At 46.5% G+C, this 15,483-nt stretch overlaps 1 protein-coding gene across 1 annotated transcript in view; it reads left to right on the top strand.

Moving 5' to 3' along the window:
- Positions 1-4,964: 4,964 nt before the first annotated feature.
- LOC113406786 (vascular endothelial growth factor receptor 1-like) overlaps positions 4,965-15,483 on the top strand; it is a 147,537-nt gene continuing 137,018 nt past the window's right edge. Inside the window, exon 1 of the mRNA XM_026653493.1 lies at positions 4,965-5,158. Coding sequence (XP_026509278.1) covers positions 5,092-5,158 — 67 coding nt within the window. The 5' untranslated portion in view covers positions 4,965-5,091. The remainder of the gene's footprint in view (positions 5,159-15,483) is intronic.

The raw sequence follows: 15,483 nt of genomic DNA, 5'->3' as shown, positions 1-15,483 counted from the left end.
TGGTTTTCAAACACTACTCCTTTGCAAGGGGGATGATGGAATGGCATGTGAAAAATAATTATAATGAATGGCACAAGAACACATGGATATAAGCTCTCCATCAATGAGTTTAGGCTTGAAATTAGACAAAAGTTTCTAATCATCAGAGGAGTGAAGTTCTGGAACAGCCTTCCAAGAGAAGTAGTGGGGGCAAATAACAGGACTTGATTTAAAACTGAGCTCAATAAGTGCATGGAGGGGATGGTATGATAAGATTGCCTATAATGACATATGGTCCATCCACAACTGCTCTTAGCAAATATCTCCAACAGTCAGAGATGGGACACTAGAAGGGGAGGGCTCTGAGTTACTACAGTGAATTGTTTCCCAGGTGTCTGGCTGATGGGTTTTGCCCACATGTTCAGAGACCAACTGATCGCCATATTTGGGGGCAGGAAGGAAGTTTCCTGTAAATCAGATTGGCAGAGACACTGGGAGGGTTTCACCTTCCTCTGCAGCCTGGGGCATGGGTCACTTGCTGGTTTGAACCGGAGTAAATGGCGGGTTCTCTGTAACTTGAATTATTTAAATCAAGATTGGAGGACTTCAGTAACTCAGCCAGAGGTCATGAGGCTATTATAGGAGTGGGCGGGGTGAGGTTCTGTGACCTGCAATGTGCAGGTCAGACTAGATGATCATGACAGTCTCTTCTGGCTTTAAAGTCTCTGAGTCTATGAAATATCCAGCTGTCTTATTGGGAAAAGCACTGAAAAGGCAAGAGAGCTACATGCTTGGACATGAGCATGGTATAAATGCCTAAATGGACAGAACAGATAGGGGGTAGGTGCTACAATAGGCAGTTGGGTCTGGTGGCTGTACATAAATGTCACTCTTTGGTGGTGATGGAGTTCTGACCTTAGCAGGGACCACTGCTAACCCTGTGGCCACTCGGTCTGGTGGCTAGACAATCAGATTTGCCAGCCGTGAGTATGGGGTCATATAATGCCATTGGCCAGGAAGTTTAGTTGCAGGGCAGGTACAGAACTCCCTCAGATAGTACCGACCTTTATATGCTCTCTCCACCTGAGTGAACACCTTGTTTCTCTCTCCACCCTTCCCATATATAATTGCTTAGTTTCTTTTTTTATTGTGCCCACTGGTGAGGATTGTCATCTCTGGGGAATGTGCTTTGCCATATCGGTGTTATTGCTCACATTGAAATAACCCCTGGTTTTCAATCTCAACCACCACTGGAATCAGGAAGGAATTTCCTGCTAAAATGTTCCCACCCTAATTTGGTTTTATGAAAGTTTGTGTTTAGCCTCAAGTGGATTTCCCTTCTCTTAAAGGTTCAGGGGAGTTTCACGCACATATATTCATGTCCCAGCATATTTATTGGGGTCGGGGTATATAGCCTTTGTTAATAAAGTATTTTCCAAGGGGGAAGCTATATCAAGTGATCTGCCCCACCCAGTGGGCATGTGTTGAGAGCTTTAAACTATTCACATCTCCTGGGTGAGATCACTCCGTTTACAGTGGATGGTGTTTTACATTTTCATGAAAACCCAATATACCACATATGACCATCACTGGAGCATGAGTAGCAAGCTCCTAGGTTGAGCATACCAGTGGCACTAGCTCGGATGGAGCACTGTAATGGATTGTAGGGCAGCCCAAGTCACCAGTTTGCGAGTTTGGCAAAGACTTCTTGCTGTGGGTAGGTTTAATTTGTTATCAGTCAACACTTCTGGCAATTGGACCCTACATCACACATCTATCTCTGACTGTGCTCTGCCCCAACACCAATGCCTACACAAGGCTCACCTTTTCACAAGCACCAAGCATTTATGAGCTGAGTACTGAAAGTGCAGGCCCAATTCAGTGTTTAGCTGAGATTTCACTAACATGGTAATGGTTTGGGGGAGAGCTGGGAATATTTTTTACGAAGAACTGACTTGGAAGAAGTTGGAATTAATTCAGCAGCCAAATAGATTATTTCTTCTTCTCTTCTGTGAGGTCAGCATTAACACTGAACACCCTGCCGCATACTCTCCTCGGAAAGGCCCCAATCCTATGCAGGAATATTTAGGTTACTCACTGAAAAGTGGTTACAGTGAATGGCTTGCTCATCCTGTGCTTATCTTCTACATAGCGTGCTCTGTATAATACTGGACGTTTAGTGTTCTTGGGTCCCGGCAAAACAATTGTACGTACTGTTTAACCAGAATGGTTGGGTAGAAGCCAACTTACTCCATAGCAGGAACAAGGGCATGCACAGTAGTTGGTACTATTGTGTTGTCAGCAGTGTGAGCAGTAATAGTGGGTTAAAACTGCAGGGGGACCAAGAGCATTAACACCCACTTTTTTTGAGCTGTGGTGCCATGAAGTTGGTGACTCTCTGCAATTTCAAAAACAAGTAGATCAGCTGCTAGAGGCATTTCCTACCCTTCACCAGGGGTCTGTAAAACTACAGACTAAGCAACTAGTCCCAATCAGCCCTTCAGCAGAGATGTTTGTCTCTGTTACATTTTAAAGATGGTTTAGTCTCAGTTGTTAAATTTGGCAGGTTTCTTTCCTAGCATTTGGTAATAATTTTTTTAAATCAAATGTTAGAAAATATATTCCCCACATTTCATTGCCAAAAGGACTGTGACAGGCCTTAAAACATGTGAGGACAAAAATGTCTATCTGTATGCCAGATCGGGGGCGAAGGTTCTGGTGCAAAATAATCACACTCAAGGCAGTACACCTTTCCCCCTGCTTGCCAAACCCTCCATCAGCAGGTGTGTACATCTATTTGGTACTGACTCTTCCGTAGATCTGTGGGGTGCTTATTTAATATCTATATTCCAGTAACACCCGCCACAACCATTAAGATCAGGGCCTAAATAAATAGACAAGGGCAGTCTGTAGACCTGACAATCTAAATAGAGAGGATAGGGAAACAGTACTACATAAAATTAAATAAAATATTGTAGGTACTTCCCAGACCACCCTGCTCCTCTACCCACACTGTAGCCAAGTGCCTGGGCCAATGTACTCTGATTTGCCCTCCTTCCACCCAACCCATGCCATGCAAGTGTTTGTTTAGTATTTAGTCCTTCCTGTTGTATTTTATCACCATGCGTTTTGCTTTATTTCAATGCCTGTCGTCTAGTTCTTCTCTGCATTTCCCTTTCAGGGTCATTCCAATCCTTCATCAGCATCCCCTCTCCCGCCCCTTTCTGGCTTCCACTGACCACTTCTGCAGATATCATGGGCTCTGAAAGTGCGTTCTTCCTGCCCTGCTTCTGCTCTTCCTCTCTGTATCTTCCTGGGGTCCCCTGGGGGAGGAAGCTGGTCTGTCCTGCCTATGTGGTCTGGTGTTGGGAGGCGTCAGGGTGCTTGGTGTCCCAATGTCAGAGGTCTCCTGCTGCTGTCCTTCCCTCTCTGTCCTGGGAAGCAGGAATCTCATGCGTCATCCTCTGGGGAAAAAAGCAGCCGGGCCCTTCCTACATGGTCTGTGGGGATGAGCGTGGAGGCTTCTGTATATACACGTCTTATTTCTGGTCACAGTATTGAAAATACGGGATCAAGTCCTTAGATAAGTCACAGTCATAGTCCCGGAGTTCACACAGACACTCTGATCTACTGTTTTAAAACTTGAACGTTAAACTACTCATTTAAAAGCAGGCGTCGTCCCCTTTTCCTGCACAGGATGGTCTTGGGGGGCTTAGGCAGCTGGGGTCCATCCCCGGCGCTGTCACAAACTCCTCGTGACTTTGGACAAGGTGCCTGGGTGCCTCCATTTCCTCATCTGTGACATGGGGGATATTAGCACCTACCTGCCCAACAGAGGACGAGGGGGACACGCCCGGCACTCATGCCAGTGACAGGAGCACGGCAATCGGCACCGTGTGGCTGTCCCCGCGCCAGCAAAGGCGCTGCACAGGCTCCTCGAAGCATCCGAGGAGTGTGGGCAGGTTCCCCGGAGCATCGTGCCGAGGCTGCCCCAGTCCGGAGTGTCCCGAGCGGGGCTCTGAGCGGCGTTCAGCGCTGTGGGAGGGGAAGCTGAACCCATCCCACCCCAGCTGGTGTGCGGTAGGATCTGAAGCCGCTCCCCGGAGGTGAAAGTCCGCTCTGCGCCTAGCGGCCGACCCAGCCCGCGGTACTTTACCTGGGAGACGTGCAGGGCAGCACGGTGCCAGCCGGCGGAAAGGTCCCGCGGCAAGCATGGCACCCGGCTGCAGCCGGACGCTCGCGGCTCCCATCCCCCGGTGCCCATGGGAGACGCTGGCAGAGAGAGCCGGGCCGGGCGGTCCCCAGCGCGGCTGGGCTGGAGTGGAGCCGGGCCCCTCAGGCGGTGATGGAGAGGCGCTGCCCAGCCCGGCTCAGGCTGCTGCCTGCGGGGTGGGGTGGGGAGTGATAACAGACCCAGACAGAGAGCAGGGCAGATGGACAAGGACACACGTGTGTCCAAGCCCGGCTTGCGCCTGGCTCCGGCCGGGAGCGCAGCCGCCCTTGGCTGGAGGAGCGGAGCGGGGGTCTCCGTGTGGGGGGACCGAGAGCGATCGGAGTGACAGGGGGCGGCATGGGTGGGGGGCCGCGCAGTCGAGTTGACCTGGGGCCCGAGAGGCCGGGAAGTGGGCACTGACTCCCAGCCGGAGCCCTGCCTGGCGCGCTCCGGAGCCGGAGTCACTCCCGCGCAGGCAGCGGGGCACGGCAGGGGGCCGAGGCACTGCTGGAGGGGCCGGGGGGCGCCAGGCTATGTAGGGGAGGGGGGACCCGGTGACGCAGGGAGAGGAGGGCGTGATCCGCCGGGAGGATGTGGAGGTTATAAATCAGCCGGGCGGCAGGCAGCTCCCTGTGAAGGGATGTCCACTGGAGGTTAAGCGCGCAGCTGGACGCGCCCTGCGGAGCTGAGCGCAGCGTTGCCCCGGGGCTAGGCGGCTGCTGGATGGTGGTCTCTCTCCAGGACCAGCTGCTCCACTAGCTTCGCCACCGCGGGCAAGGCGAGCCCGGCCAGGCTGCCGGAGGATCAGCCCCTTTGCTGGGTGTCCCTGAGCCGCGTCGTCTCTCCGAGCAGGCTCGGGCGGAGCTCTCCCAGCCTGCGCGCACCTCCCGGGCAGGACCATGGGCAGCCGGGCGCTGGCAGGTGCCATGCTGTGCGGGCTGCTGGCACCCGCTCTCCTCCTCGCAGGTAAGTGACCCGTTCCCCTGCGGGGTGGGGTGTCGGGGGAGGCCGAAGCTAAGTGGTCCAGGAGGCAGCCGGCTGCGCTTGCTCTGCGCCCCAGAGAGACACCCTCCAAAGCCCGTGCCCCTGCCTGGGGGAGTGTGACCCTCCCCGCTCCCTGGCACGCAGGGGGCCGGAGCTGGGGTCCCAGCCGCACGGCATCTCTCCTCCCCCCATGGTGCCCAGTCTGGACCCCGCTTCCCACCCCATGTTCCCTGCTGGAGGCTGCTTTGCTGCGCACACCCGATTACCCCGGGACGCTCTCTGGGTGCCCAAACGGGGCTCTGTCCCTATTGCTGTGCAAGCAGGTTCCCGGGATGCTCGTCGGAGCTGTCCCGTGTCTGACTCTCACGGGCAGAAAAGAAATCTCGGGGAGAGGCTGGATCCTGTCGATCTGTGGCCTCAAGCCCCCAACTTGTAGCATCAAAACAGAGAGCAAGGCTAGCGGCTCCCGCCTCGCCAAAAATCCGGACCCCGAGGAATCCCGGGCAGTGAGCGCCGCAGAAGCCCGGTTCTAGCACTGGGCTCCCGCAGGATCTTGTACAATCTAAACAGACAACTGCTGTAGCCGCACTTCCCTGGAGAGATCTGGACTCTGATACATCCTGGCCCAACAGCACGGGAAAAAAGACACATTTAGTGCCCTGATCCTGCCCAATTTAATCCCAGTTCCGCAAAATTCCGGTTTTAACAAAGGAAAAAATGTAGCAACTATTAGCGAACTCGAAAATCCAGACTCTATTGCAAAGGGGCTCAGCAGCCCCGCAAAAAGATGTGGCCGGCACCTAAATACGGCTGGGGGGTTTAAATCTCAAAACCTTAAATTCTACCAGAAAAGAAGAGCACCAGCTCCAATCCCACTGCAAAGATCCAGATTCTGATGCATCCTTAGTAAATAACCCGCCAGGACATAGATCCATCAAAGCAGAGCTCTGGACACACATTTATCTGATGTAAAAGGGTATCTGTATAGAGAATAAAACTTTGCGGATCTAGGTGGAAAAAATGGGTGATAGCATGCTGGCTCCCGGTCCATGTTTGGATTTTACAAGTGCTTGTGTGCGGAGCTGTATCAGGGACCAGATTTTTTAGCAAGGACTGGAAGCAGCTACATTTGGTTTCCATTTTTCCAACAGAATGTAGAGATCTGTGGCCAAAATTCCCTGGATCCTATAAAACCAGATTGCTCTTGCACCGGGATGTGTTGGAGCCTGGATTTTTTTCTGGTCACATAGGAGAAGCAATATGTATTGTCTATTTTGATGGTACAATTTGGGGGTTTAGGACCCCAAAATAGTAGGACGAGAAGGGCGAAGTGCTAATTAGCTGGGATGCCCCGGAGTATGGATTTTTGCAGTGGCATGCTTGCTTTTTTTGGTGCTGGAACAGAGCTTTCCAGATGAGAGCTAAAGTCTTCTGCAGGTTCAGGGGAGTTGGACCAGACACAAGGAGATCTTGAGTTTGAGTGAGAGAAAATACTAAAATGCATATGGAACCTAGGGCCAAATACAGACTTGTAACTATACTGAAGCCAGGTATGGATTTGCCACATAATGGGGAGCAAATGTAAAGTCTGCAACACAGAAGAAAATTGCTAATTGAGATTAGCCTCAGAGAGACGACTAGATTCGTGACCTTTTGTTCAATATGATGTGCCATCACAGGTAATTAGTAACAATGATCAATGATGGGATATTAAAAGTTACTACAGAGAACTTTTTTCCGGAGGGTCTGGCTGGAGAATCTTGCTCGCATGCTCGGGGTTCAGCTGATCGCCATATTTGGGGTTGGGAAGGAATTTTCCTCCAGGGTAGATTGGCAGAGGCCCTGGAGGTTTTTCGCCTTCCTCCGCAGCATGGGGCAGGGGTCGCTTGCTGGAGGATTCTCTGCGACTTGAAGTCTTTAAATTATGATTTGGGGACTTCAACAGCTGAGTCAAGGGAGAGAATTATTCCAAGAGTGGGTGGGTCAGCTTTTGTGGCCTGCATCATGCAGGAGGTCAGACTAGATGATCATAATGGTACCTTCTGACCTTAAAGTCTATGAGACTGTGCTAAGGGGCAGGCGGATCAGAGTTTCTAAGTAAGTGGCAAATATTTTTACATGAGAGTAATCAACTTAATCGGTTGCATTATTTGTTATAAATTAGTTGCATGGAGGAGTTATAGAACCATTGAAGTGTTACATTTTCTTGCAAACTATTCTACTTTATCATTTCAATCAATTAAAACCAGACTAAATAGATTTTATAAAGGTGGAGCTAATTTCCTAAAACCATGGCAGTAATGCAAATAGTTTGTGTAAATGAGTAAAACAACCCCAAAATATTTTGTCCTTGTATTGAAACTTAGTTCAGATTTTGACTTGAAAGCATTGAGAATACAGATCTGTCTGCATATCTACAATTACAGACAGCAGGTCAAATCCTGCCAAGTGATTTTCAGTTGGGATGGGTAGCTGGTGGTTGAGCATGGGTACTCTGGCAGACTAACTACATGATTTGGTCATCATCAATCCTGCAAAATCTTCTATTCTGTCACATGCTATGTAGTAGATCTCCCAGAAGGGGTGACCATGCTCCTTTAAAGTCCATAGCAAAACTCTCGATGACTTTAATTTTGGGCAGGATCAGTCCCTGAATACTAAAGATGCAGGAAGGGGTGAGGAATGGGGTGTTGGGGAATTACATGTTAAAGTAAAAGCATTGATTCTCCATAGATCCTTACTCCCATCCCCCGTAGTAGATCTGGGAAGGAAATGGTTTTCCCATCCCATGACAATTTTTGAGAATCAAAACATTTCCCCATTCTACATTGTGAGGAAATGGAGACCTTTCAAACAGTCTCATGAAAAAGCCCCTTAGAATAGCCAATAGCCCAGTGGTCAGGCATGGGGCAAATAGAGGACACAAGTTCAAGTCCCACTCTGCCTGATTAAGACCAGGGATTCTTAAACGTAGCTCTCCCATATCCGAAGTGAGTGCCCTGATCACCAGGCTATTGACTGTTTTAGGGTGGGGTTTTTACCAAATGGTAAAAATTAAACCTTTGATGCCATATTAGGACCTGATCCTGGAGTCCTTGCACATTTATGACTCCCATTTAAATCAATGGGGGTTTGGCGTGTGGAAGGACTACAGGAGTCTAACTAAAGAGTTAGATTCTGCAGTCCTCTTCTCTTGACCTCACTGGAGGGTTTTGTCTGAGTCAGGGCTAAAGGATTGGGCCCAAGTCCCTTACTAATAGATCCATATGTGAGCCGAGTGATAGCAGAACCAGAGACCATGTATATTCAGAGAGGCTTCAAACAGAGAGATCAGCTAATATATATCTTCATTTTTAAATGACAGTACAGCGCAAAAGCCAAAGCCTCCTTGAATCTGCACCCTTGTCCTACTGAAGTCAGTTGAACCAGCAATGGGACTAGGACTGAGCACTAAGTTAGAATAAGAAATAGGAGACTAGATAGCTTCAATTACTAGTCACTTTACACATTAACTTTTGTTATCATTTGTACTACAGCGGCAGCTAGGGTCAGGCCCCACTGAACTAGATGTTCTACAATCACGGTCCCTGCCTGGAAGAGCTTACAGTATAACTCAAAACAAGATGTAACAAGTCTATCGACCAAACAATAGGAGGGAAGGAAGGAAGAGATAATGATAATAAGATCATGTGGTTATGTAAGATAGTGATGTGCCTGACCTGATGTTTCCAAATCATATGATTTAAAACAATGTAATAAACAATATCAATGATCCCTGAGTCTTCCTCCCCCCATGCAATCTTTAGTTGGCTGATCTCCTGTAGGCATCACAGCAGAGTTATATCTTGAGAAGGAATTTTAAGGCGGAGAGGTTAGTGGCCTTATGTTCCCAAGGACATTTCCTGTGGCTGGGCAGTGTGTAAGAAGTAGTTGGAGCATATGTTGGAGAAGAAGACAAATGGTCATATAAGGCTGGCATAGCTGGTGGGGCAGAAGACAACAGGACAAGGACTGTCTTGTGGTCCTGCCATTCACAAAGTGTGTAGAGTCTGATTCACCAGCCGGGTCCTGTCAGTGGAATGATGTGAGCCTCCTGGCAGCAGAAAGTTTGCCTAGCATGGAAACAAGGGGTGCAGTGTCACAAGCCACTTTTAACCCCTTCTCCACCAGCAGGCCTGGAGCAGCAGTGCAAATCCAGAGGTCTTGCTGGGAAGGGGCATTGCTAGGACATGCAGGGGACATGGTAATTCAGGGCCTGTCCTGGGGAGCCTTCACAGGTGGGATGGCTGTGGAGCTCGGGCTTGAGTTTCAAGTTGTGTGTTCTTTTAGGATGATCATTGTGGCACCATGTGTTTGACCTAGATGTGAATTTCCCCTCAGGTGCCCGAGCCTTCCTAGCCACAGGGGGCTGCACTTTGCACTTACATGTGCCTGCAGGGGTTAATCAGTCCCACCGTCTTATTAGGACTGGGAGCAATAAAAGAACACAAGAGCTGGACATCCAACATCCCTTGAATTTCAATGACTGTTGGGCACCTGACTCCCTCCTTGAAAAATTCCAGCCTACATTTACATAAAGCTGGAGGATTAGAAGCTGGTGTGGAACAGAAACATCTATTCTTCCATTTATACATAGGATTTAAGCCTCTAACTTTTTAATAGTACTAATGGGAATCACCCATGGTATTACCCTGTGGTATTTTGGCAAGATGCTCTGTATAGTATAGTTCTATAGGGCCAAATTCTGCTCTCATGTATGCTGGTGTAAATCCGGAGTAAGTACATTGGACTCAGCTGAGCTGCTCCAGATTTGCACTAGTGTCGATGAAAATCAGCATTTGGCCTGTATAGTAAAGATGACTTTCACACCCACAAACGTTCAATACATTTACCATTTTTAATTGGTGACGCGAGATGAAATTTTTTTTTTAAGCTCGAAATGCTCATGAACAAACGTGACCTTTGCTTTGTCAGACTTTTCAAAGACCAGAACTGGGGTCTTTGCAGCGGGCGCGGCTAAACGTGTGGGCCGTGTGTGTAGGACAGAAGGCAATGCCTGCTGCTTTCCAGAACAATTGCTGACTCCTCACACTTCTCTGCAGTTTAGAAATTGCAAGCACTCAGAGTATCAGACTGTTGGTTTTCATGTCAGGCTGAGATAGTGATAGTGAAAGGAAATGAAAGGGAGAGGGGTGATTGAGAAAGGACTTGAAAGACAGGGGTATGGCTCAGCATTGCAGAACTCGGTCTCATGGGCTGTGGGTGGGATTCTACTGAGGAAATTGTTCCTTTGAGTCTGCTAGAGATAGGCGTTGAGACTTCCTGATGCAACCCAGAAGAGAGCAGGAAGCAGGGATTGCTGCAAGAGTGGGGGAAGCTTTTCCCATCGAGAGAGATGTCTGGCAACCACAGTCAACTGTTGGACCATTTCTCTGCGGCTATGCACCAAGAGTTCCTTTACAAACACACTTTATCTTTACTTTGTCCTTTTTTGACCATCGGTGTAATATTTCTACACTACAAAGCCCAAAGCCAAAGCTATGTATCAGTATTTGGGGGAGGGGGAATGGCTGCTTGTGTGAGCATATATAAGAATCTCTTCCATTTGACCATTTAAAGAAACTTACAAACACTTTAAGGTCATTTCTTAGGTTGATTAATACTCAGCATTTAACAACCAGGAATGGGTTGGCTTTTCCATTTACTGTGTGTGAACTGCTCATTCTGATGCTGCCCTAAAATCTATTACCTTCACATCTTCAGTTGTTGGTGCCAATGGGCATTCTTGATCTTCTCTTACCAAGATGTAGAAATTCAGTATCATTCCCCCATCCTGGAAAGGACTATCATGGTGCAAAGCCAGTACATAGCCCTAGACCAGTGGCTTCCCAAACTTTAACAACCTGTGAACCCCTTTCACTAAAATGTCAAGTCTTGTGAACCCCCTCCTAAAAATGAATATTTCCAGGGATTTTCTCCTTTACCTGAGTATAAATTATAAAAGCAGTGATCTTGGAAATATAAAATTTGTTTTTATGACATGCTTATTACACACTATTTATTATTAATTATTATTTATCAGTGCAGTATTTTTATTACATTATGAAAACAGCAACACTCTTCCAAGATCTCACTTTTGTAGCTTGTATCACTTTGAATAAGCCTGTTATAAGACAAGGCTCCTATGTTTCATCAAGGAGTATCAGATGTGAAACAGCATGAAGGTATTTAAGAAGCCAACTCAAAGAGTTCCTCCTACACAAGCATTCAGGTCTTGAGCAGTCCAGGCAAACAACGCATGTTACAACAAAGCTTAAACTTGTTCTTCACAATAATTTTAAAAATACTAGCTGCCTATTCAATTTTAAAAACAGCAAAAAAATAGCCACCTCCCTTTCCATTTCTTATAAGGAGTCTTGAAGTTTAAATCTCCTCAGTGTGTTAGATACGCTTGATTTGATCTGCTTAGCTCTTGGAAGTCCAGGGGCTCCGGGCTGCTGGCCCCGTGCTGCCTGAGGTCCCTAGGGACAGCTCTGTCCACCATTAGGGAATTTTTTCCTGAGAACCCCCTGTAACATTTCATGAACCCCCAGGGGTTCACAAACCCCAGTTTGGGAACCACTGCCCTAGACCCTCTCTCCCTCTCTGTATGATTTGTTCATGGCAAGGTGGGAGGAAATATACCAGCCTAATGTAAAGGAAAGCATGATTTTACCTAATATATTATCAAAGTAATTCAAGACCATTATAAATCCTTGTGAATCTATTACTTTTGTCCATTCTGTTTCTCAGAACTTTGTCTGCTTTGTGTTTATGAAGAAATACATCTGACATCCCAGTTAATCTTAATTCTTCAAAGTAATCTGCCACTAATTCCTGCCCTTGTGCAGATTTTTTTGGTTTTTTATAACATACCCTCACAACAGGTGTACTCACGTGTAATGACAGTGATAATTTATATTTGTATCATGCTTTTCCTCCAAAAGGATCCCAGCATGCTTTTTGAAAATGGGACCAATCTTGCAAATAGTTATTCATACATACACATAATTACTCCTAAGCAGAGTCCCTTGGAATTCAGTTACACAACCACATCATCTTCTCTGCCCATGACCCCTGCACGCTATCAGTAAATTCACCCAAGTGTTACTGCAGCCTGAGGCACAGTCGTCTGCCCCTGCTCCTCTACCCCACCCCCTGGGGAACTTCACTGGAGGACATCAGCTGGTTAGGGAGGACATTATCTTATTGGGAAGCTTCTGACACCACCGCCCCATTGGCTCCATTAGACAGAAAGTGAGGGAGGAGGGCACAGGGCCTCTCAGACATTGTAGAGGTATAGGATCTCTGAACAGATCTCACTGGTCTTTTGACAGATCCCCTGACAACCCTGCTTTCCTAGACCAGAACTACCAGCCCCACTCCCTGGGGAGGAGTGTGGGGAAGCTCCATGAGAGGAATTTCACATCATTCTCCCTCAACCCCCTTCCTGTGTGATTTCCCATGGAATGGAAGGATCCAAGTGTTTTATTTCCACTTTTAATTGAATTAACGAGTCTCCCTGGATAAGGCTCAGACATAATTCTGAATTTCTTTGCCATAGTGTTAACATAGGAATTGCCAGACTGGATCAGACCAGAGATCCATCTATCTCAGTATCCTGTCACCAACAGTGTCCAGTGTAAGAGCCTTCAGAGAAGGTGCAAGAAACCCTGCAGCAGGCAGTTATGGAATAACCTTTCCCCAGGGAAGTTTCCTTGAGGAAAGTTGTTTGTGGTAGGATCTAAAACAATTCTGTTAATTAGAGCATTAAAAAGCTGTAGACTCAAGGGTCAAAGGAACCAACATAAACTTGATGCCTATTTAAGTTAGGTGCCATCAACCTTTATAGCAAGTGTGTAGAAAATAATGACTGTTTTTTAACGTATTATGTTATATAACTTTTCCTGCTCTTGTCCTGATATTCAAAATTTGGGGTAAAAAAAAAATCCAGCTCTCCTTGTCTAATGTGATGCTGTGGTGTAATAAATTATAATAGGTGTATATTTTTCCCTTGTAAATTGGGGTATATTCATAAAATGGTGCAATCTCATACTCCCTAGATCCTTTCTGTAGATGGATCTTGCCCTGTGATTATATTGGGGGGGTGGGGAATGGAATGAGCCACCATGATGGAACTGTTCCTTTTCCTTCCACACAGGTTTCCTTGTAAGAGAGCATGAACTGGGCCATTAATCAGGTCATAATTATTGCAGCTCTAATAGCCAAATGTCATTTGATTTGCTGAGATGGAGTTAAATGACTGCAATTAATTTAGCACTGTTGTCCTTTTAGCTGGTTAATAGTCTGAGGTCCTAATCTACTGACAAATCACACACTGGACCAAAGCAAGAGGAGGTCAGTGGTCTGTTTCAGACAACTGCTTAAAGCTGGTCTTGCCCTACCACACTTGCCAGAAGGGAGGATGTCCCTAACAAAAAAGGGACAAGCAGCCTTCAGTACTAGGCTGCCCTGTTAGAGGAAGCTTGGGTATGAGACAGAGAGGATCTAGGCAGTGGGCTGAGCTGTACTGAGCTAAGTACTCTAAGAACAGCCAAACTTCAGGAGAAAAGTCTTGGGTTGGCCTTTTTTGTCTGATTGCTGATTTATTTATTAAAGTCCAAACCAAGAAAGGGTCAAATTTACCCCCTACACAAGGTGTATGGAGTGTGTCTTAGAGGAAGTGGGAAAATCCTTTACTCTGAATCCGCTGTTCCTATTTGACCCTCTAGTTTTAAAAGTCAATAGTTACATTAGGTTTTTCCTGTGCATGGGTCTGTTTTACAGATTAAAAAAAAGAAGATGAAAGTAACATTCCCGTTGTATTTTTTCTTTTAAAGTTACAGCATTTTTTAGGGTGTTATCTGTGGAAATATTGAAAATAATAACAAGTCTTGCGCTAAGGGGAAATGCTGCAACTTTTCTACTTAGTCACTGAGTTTTCTTCTGTCTCTTGATTAGTGACAAAATGTCAAATAGATGGAATTTGGTAGGCGGAGGTGTCAGATGGAGCTAGCGGAAATTAAAGAGCTTGGCTTGTTTAGCCTACAAAATGAAAGCTGAGAGAGGTTATGGTTGCGCTATATAAATACATCAGGGGGGTGAACACCAGGAAGGGAGAAGAGCTATTTATGCTGAAGAACAATGGCGGTGCAAGGACAACTAGCCATGATTAAATTTAGGCTAGAAATTAAAAGACGTTTTTTAACCATCAGAGCAGGGAGGTTCTGGAATAGAAATAGTGGGGGGCAAACAATGTAACTAGTTTTAAGCTTGATCAATTGATGAACTGGATTATATGATGGGGTTGCTGGTGATAGGAGACTGGACTCCATATCATCAGGAGATCCCTTCCAGTCCTATGTTCCCAGAGAGTTGTAGGCAGAGTTCTGAGTGTTTAGATGGCCATACGAAATATTCCCCAAATCCAGTCTGTTATAACTTGTTTTCTTTCTAATGAAAGAGAAGCTATAATGAATGTTAGGAAGCTTGCTAGGAAAGAAATTGTGTACTCGTTCAGTTTAGGTGGAGTGAGGAAACTCATCTGTTTGCTCTATGGAGGAATTTTACATGACTCGTATAGAAGTTTTGGCCTCACTGTATTTATGCTATAGTATTACCGTACTTTCCAAATACTTAGCTAATAAAGAGACATTTCACAAAACAAAAATGATGATTTGATGAACATTTATACCCAGTATTAGAATTCAAAGAAATTCATAACAAGTGATGACAGATGTCATGAGCTAAGAGAATAAGGCTAGGGATATGCAGCACACAACCAGTACAGGTTTAGAGGTGTGATGGTCTTCTCCTTCCATGTGCCCTGTAGCAGACCACTAATACACAACTACCCAATGGAACCATGACTACTCCACATGCTCCAGTGGGCTGAGCAGGCACTGCTCACACCTTACCTCAAAATTTTGAATTTTGCAACTGAATAGAAATGTCAAAATGTGAAGACTGTTGATCAGCTCGTATACTGTGAATTGTAAAGGATGGTCCTTGAAAGCCACTTAACAGGTTCAGCTTGTGCAGCATATCGTGGTCTGGCATCTGAGTGGAGAAAGTTTCTCTGAGCACCTAACACCTGGGCTCAGAGCATTGCACTGCTGGCATCCTTTTTATGGTCTTGACTACTTTTGTGGTGACCATAGCGGTCAATGTACTATGGGAAATGGCAGAACTTTGGATGCTGCTAATTGGCAAGCAAGTTTATTTCATGCACTCACCTGTAACTTGATATTATATTTCTAGATGCCATC

The sequence above is a fragment of the Terrapene carolina genome, unplaced genomic scaffold (assembly GCF_002925995.2).
Source record: "Terrapene carolina triunguis isolate 2854851 unplaced genomic scaffold, T_m_triunguis-2.0 Scaffold139, whole genome shotgun sequence".
NCBI classification, from domain to species: Eukaryota; Metazoa; Chordata; order Testudines; family Emydidae; genus Terrapene; species Terrapene triunguis.
The sequence above is the reverse complement of the archived record's forward strand: the minus strand, read 5'-3'. Positions and strand labels throughout refer to the sequence as shown.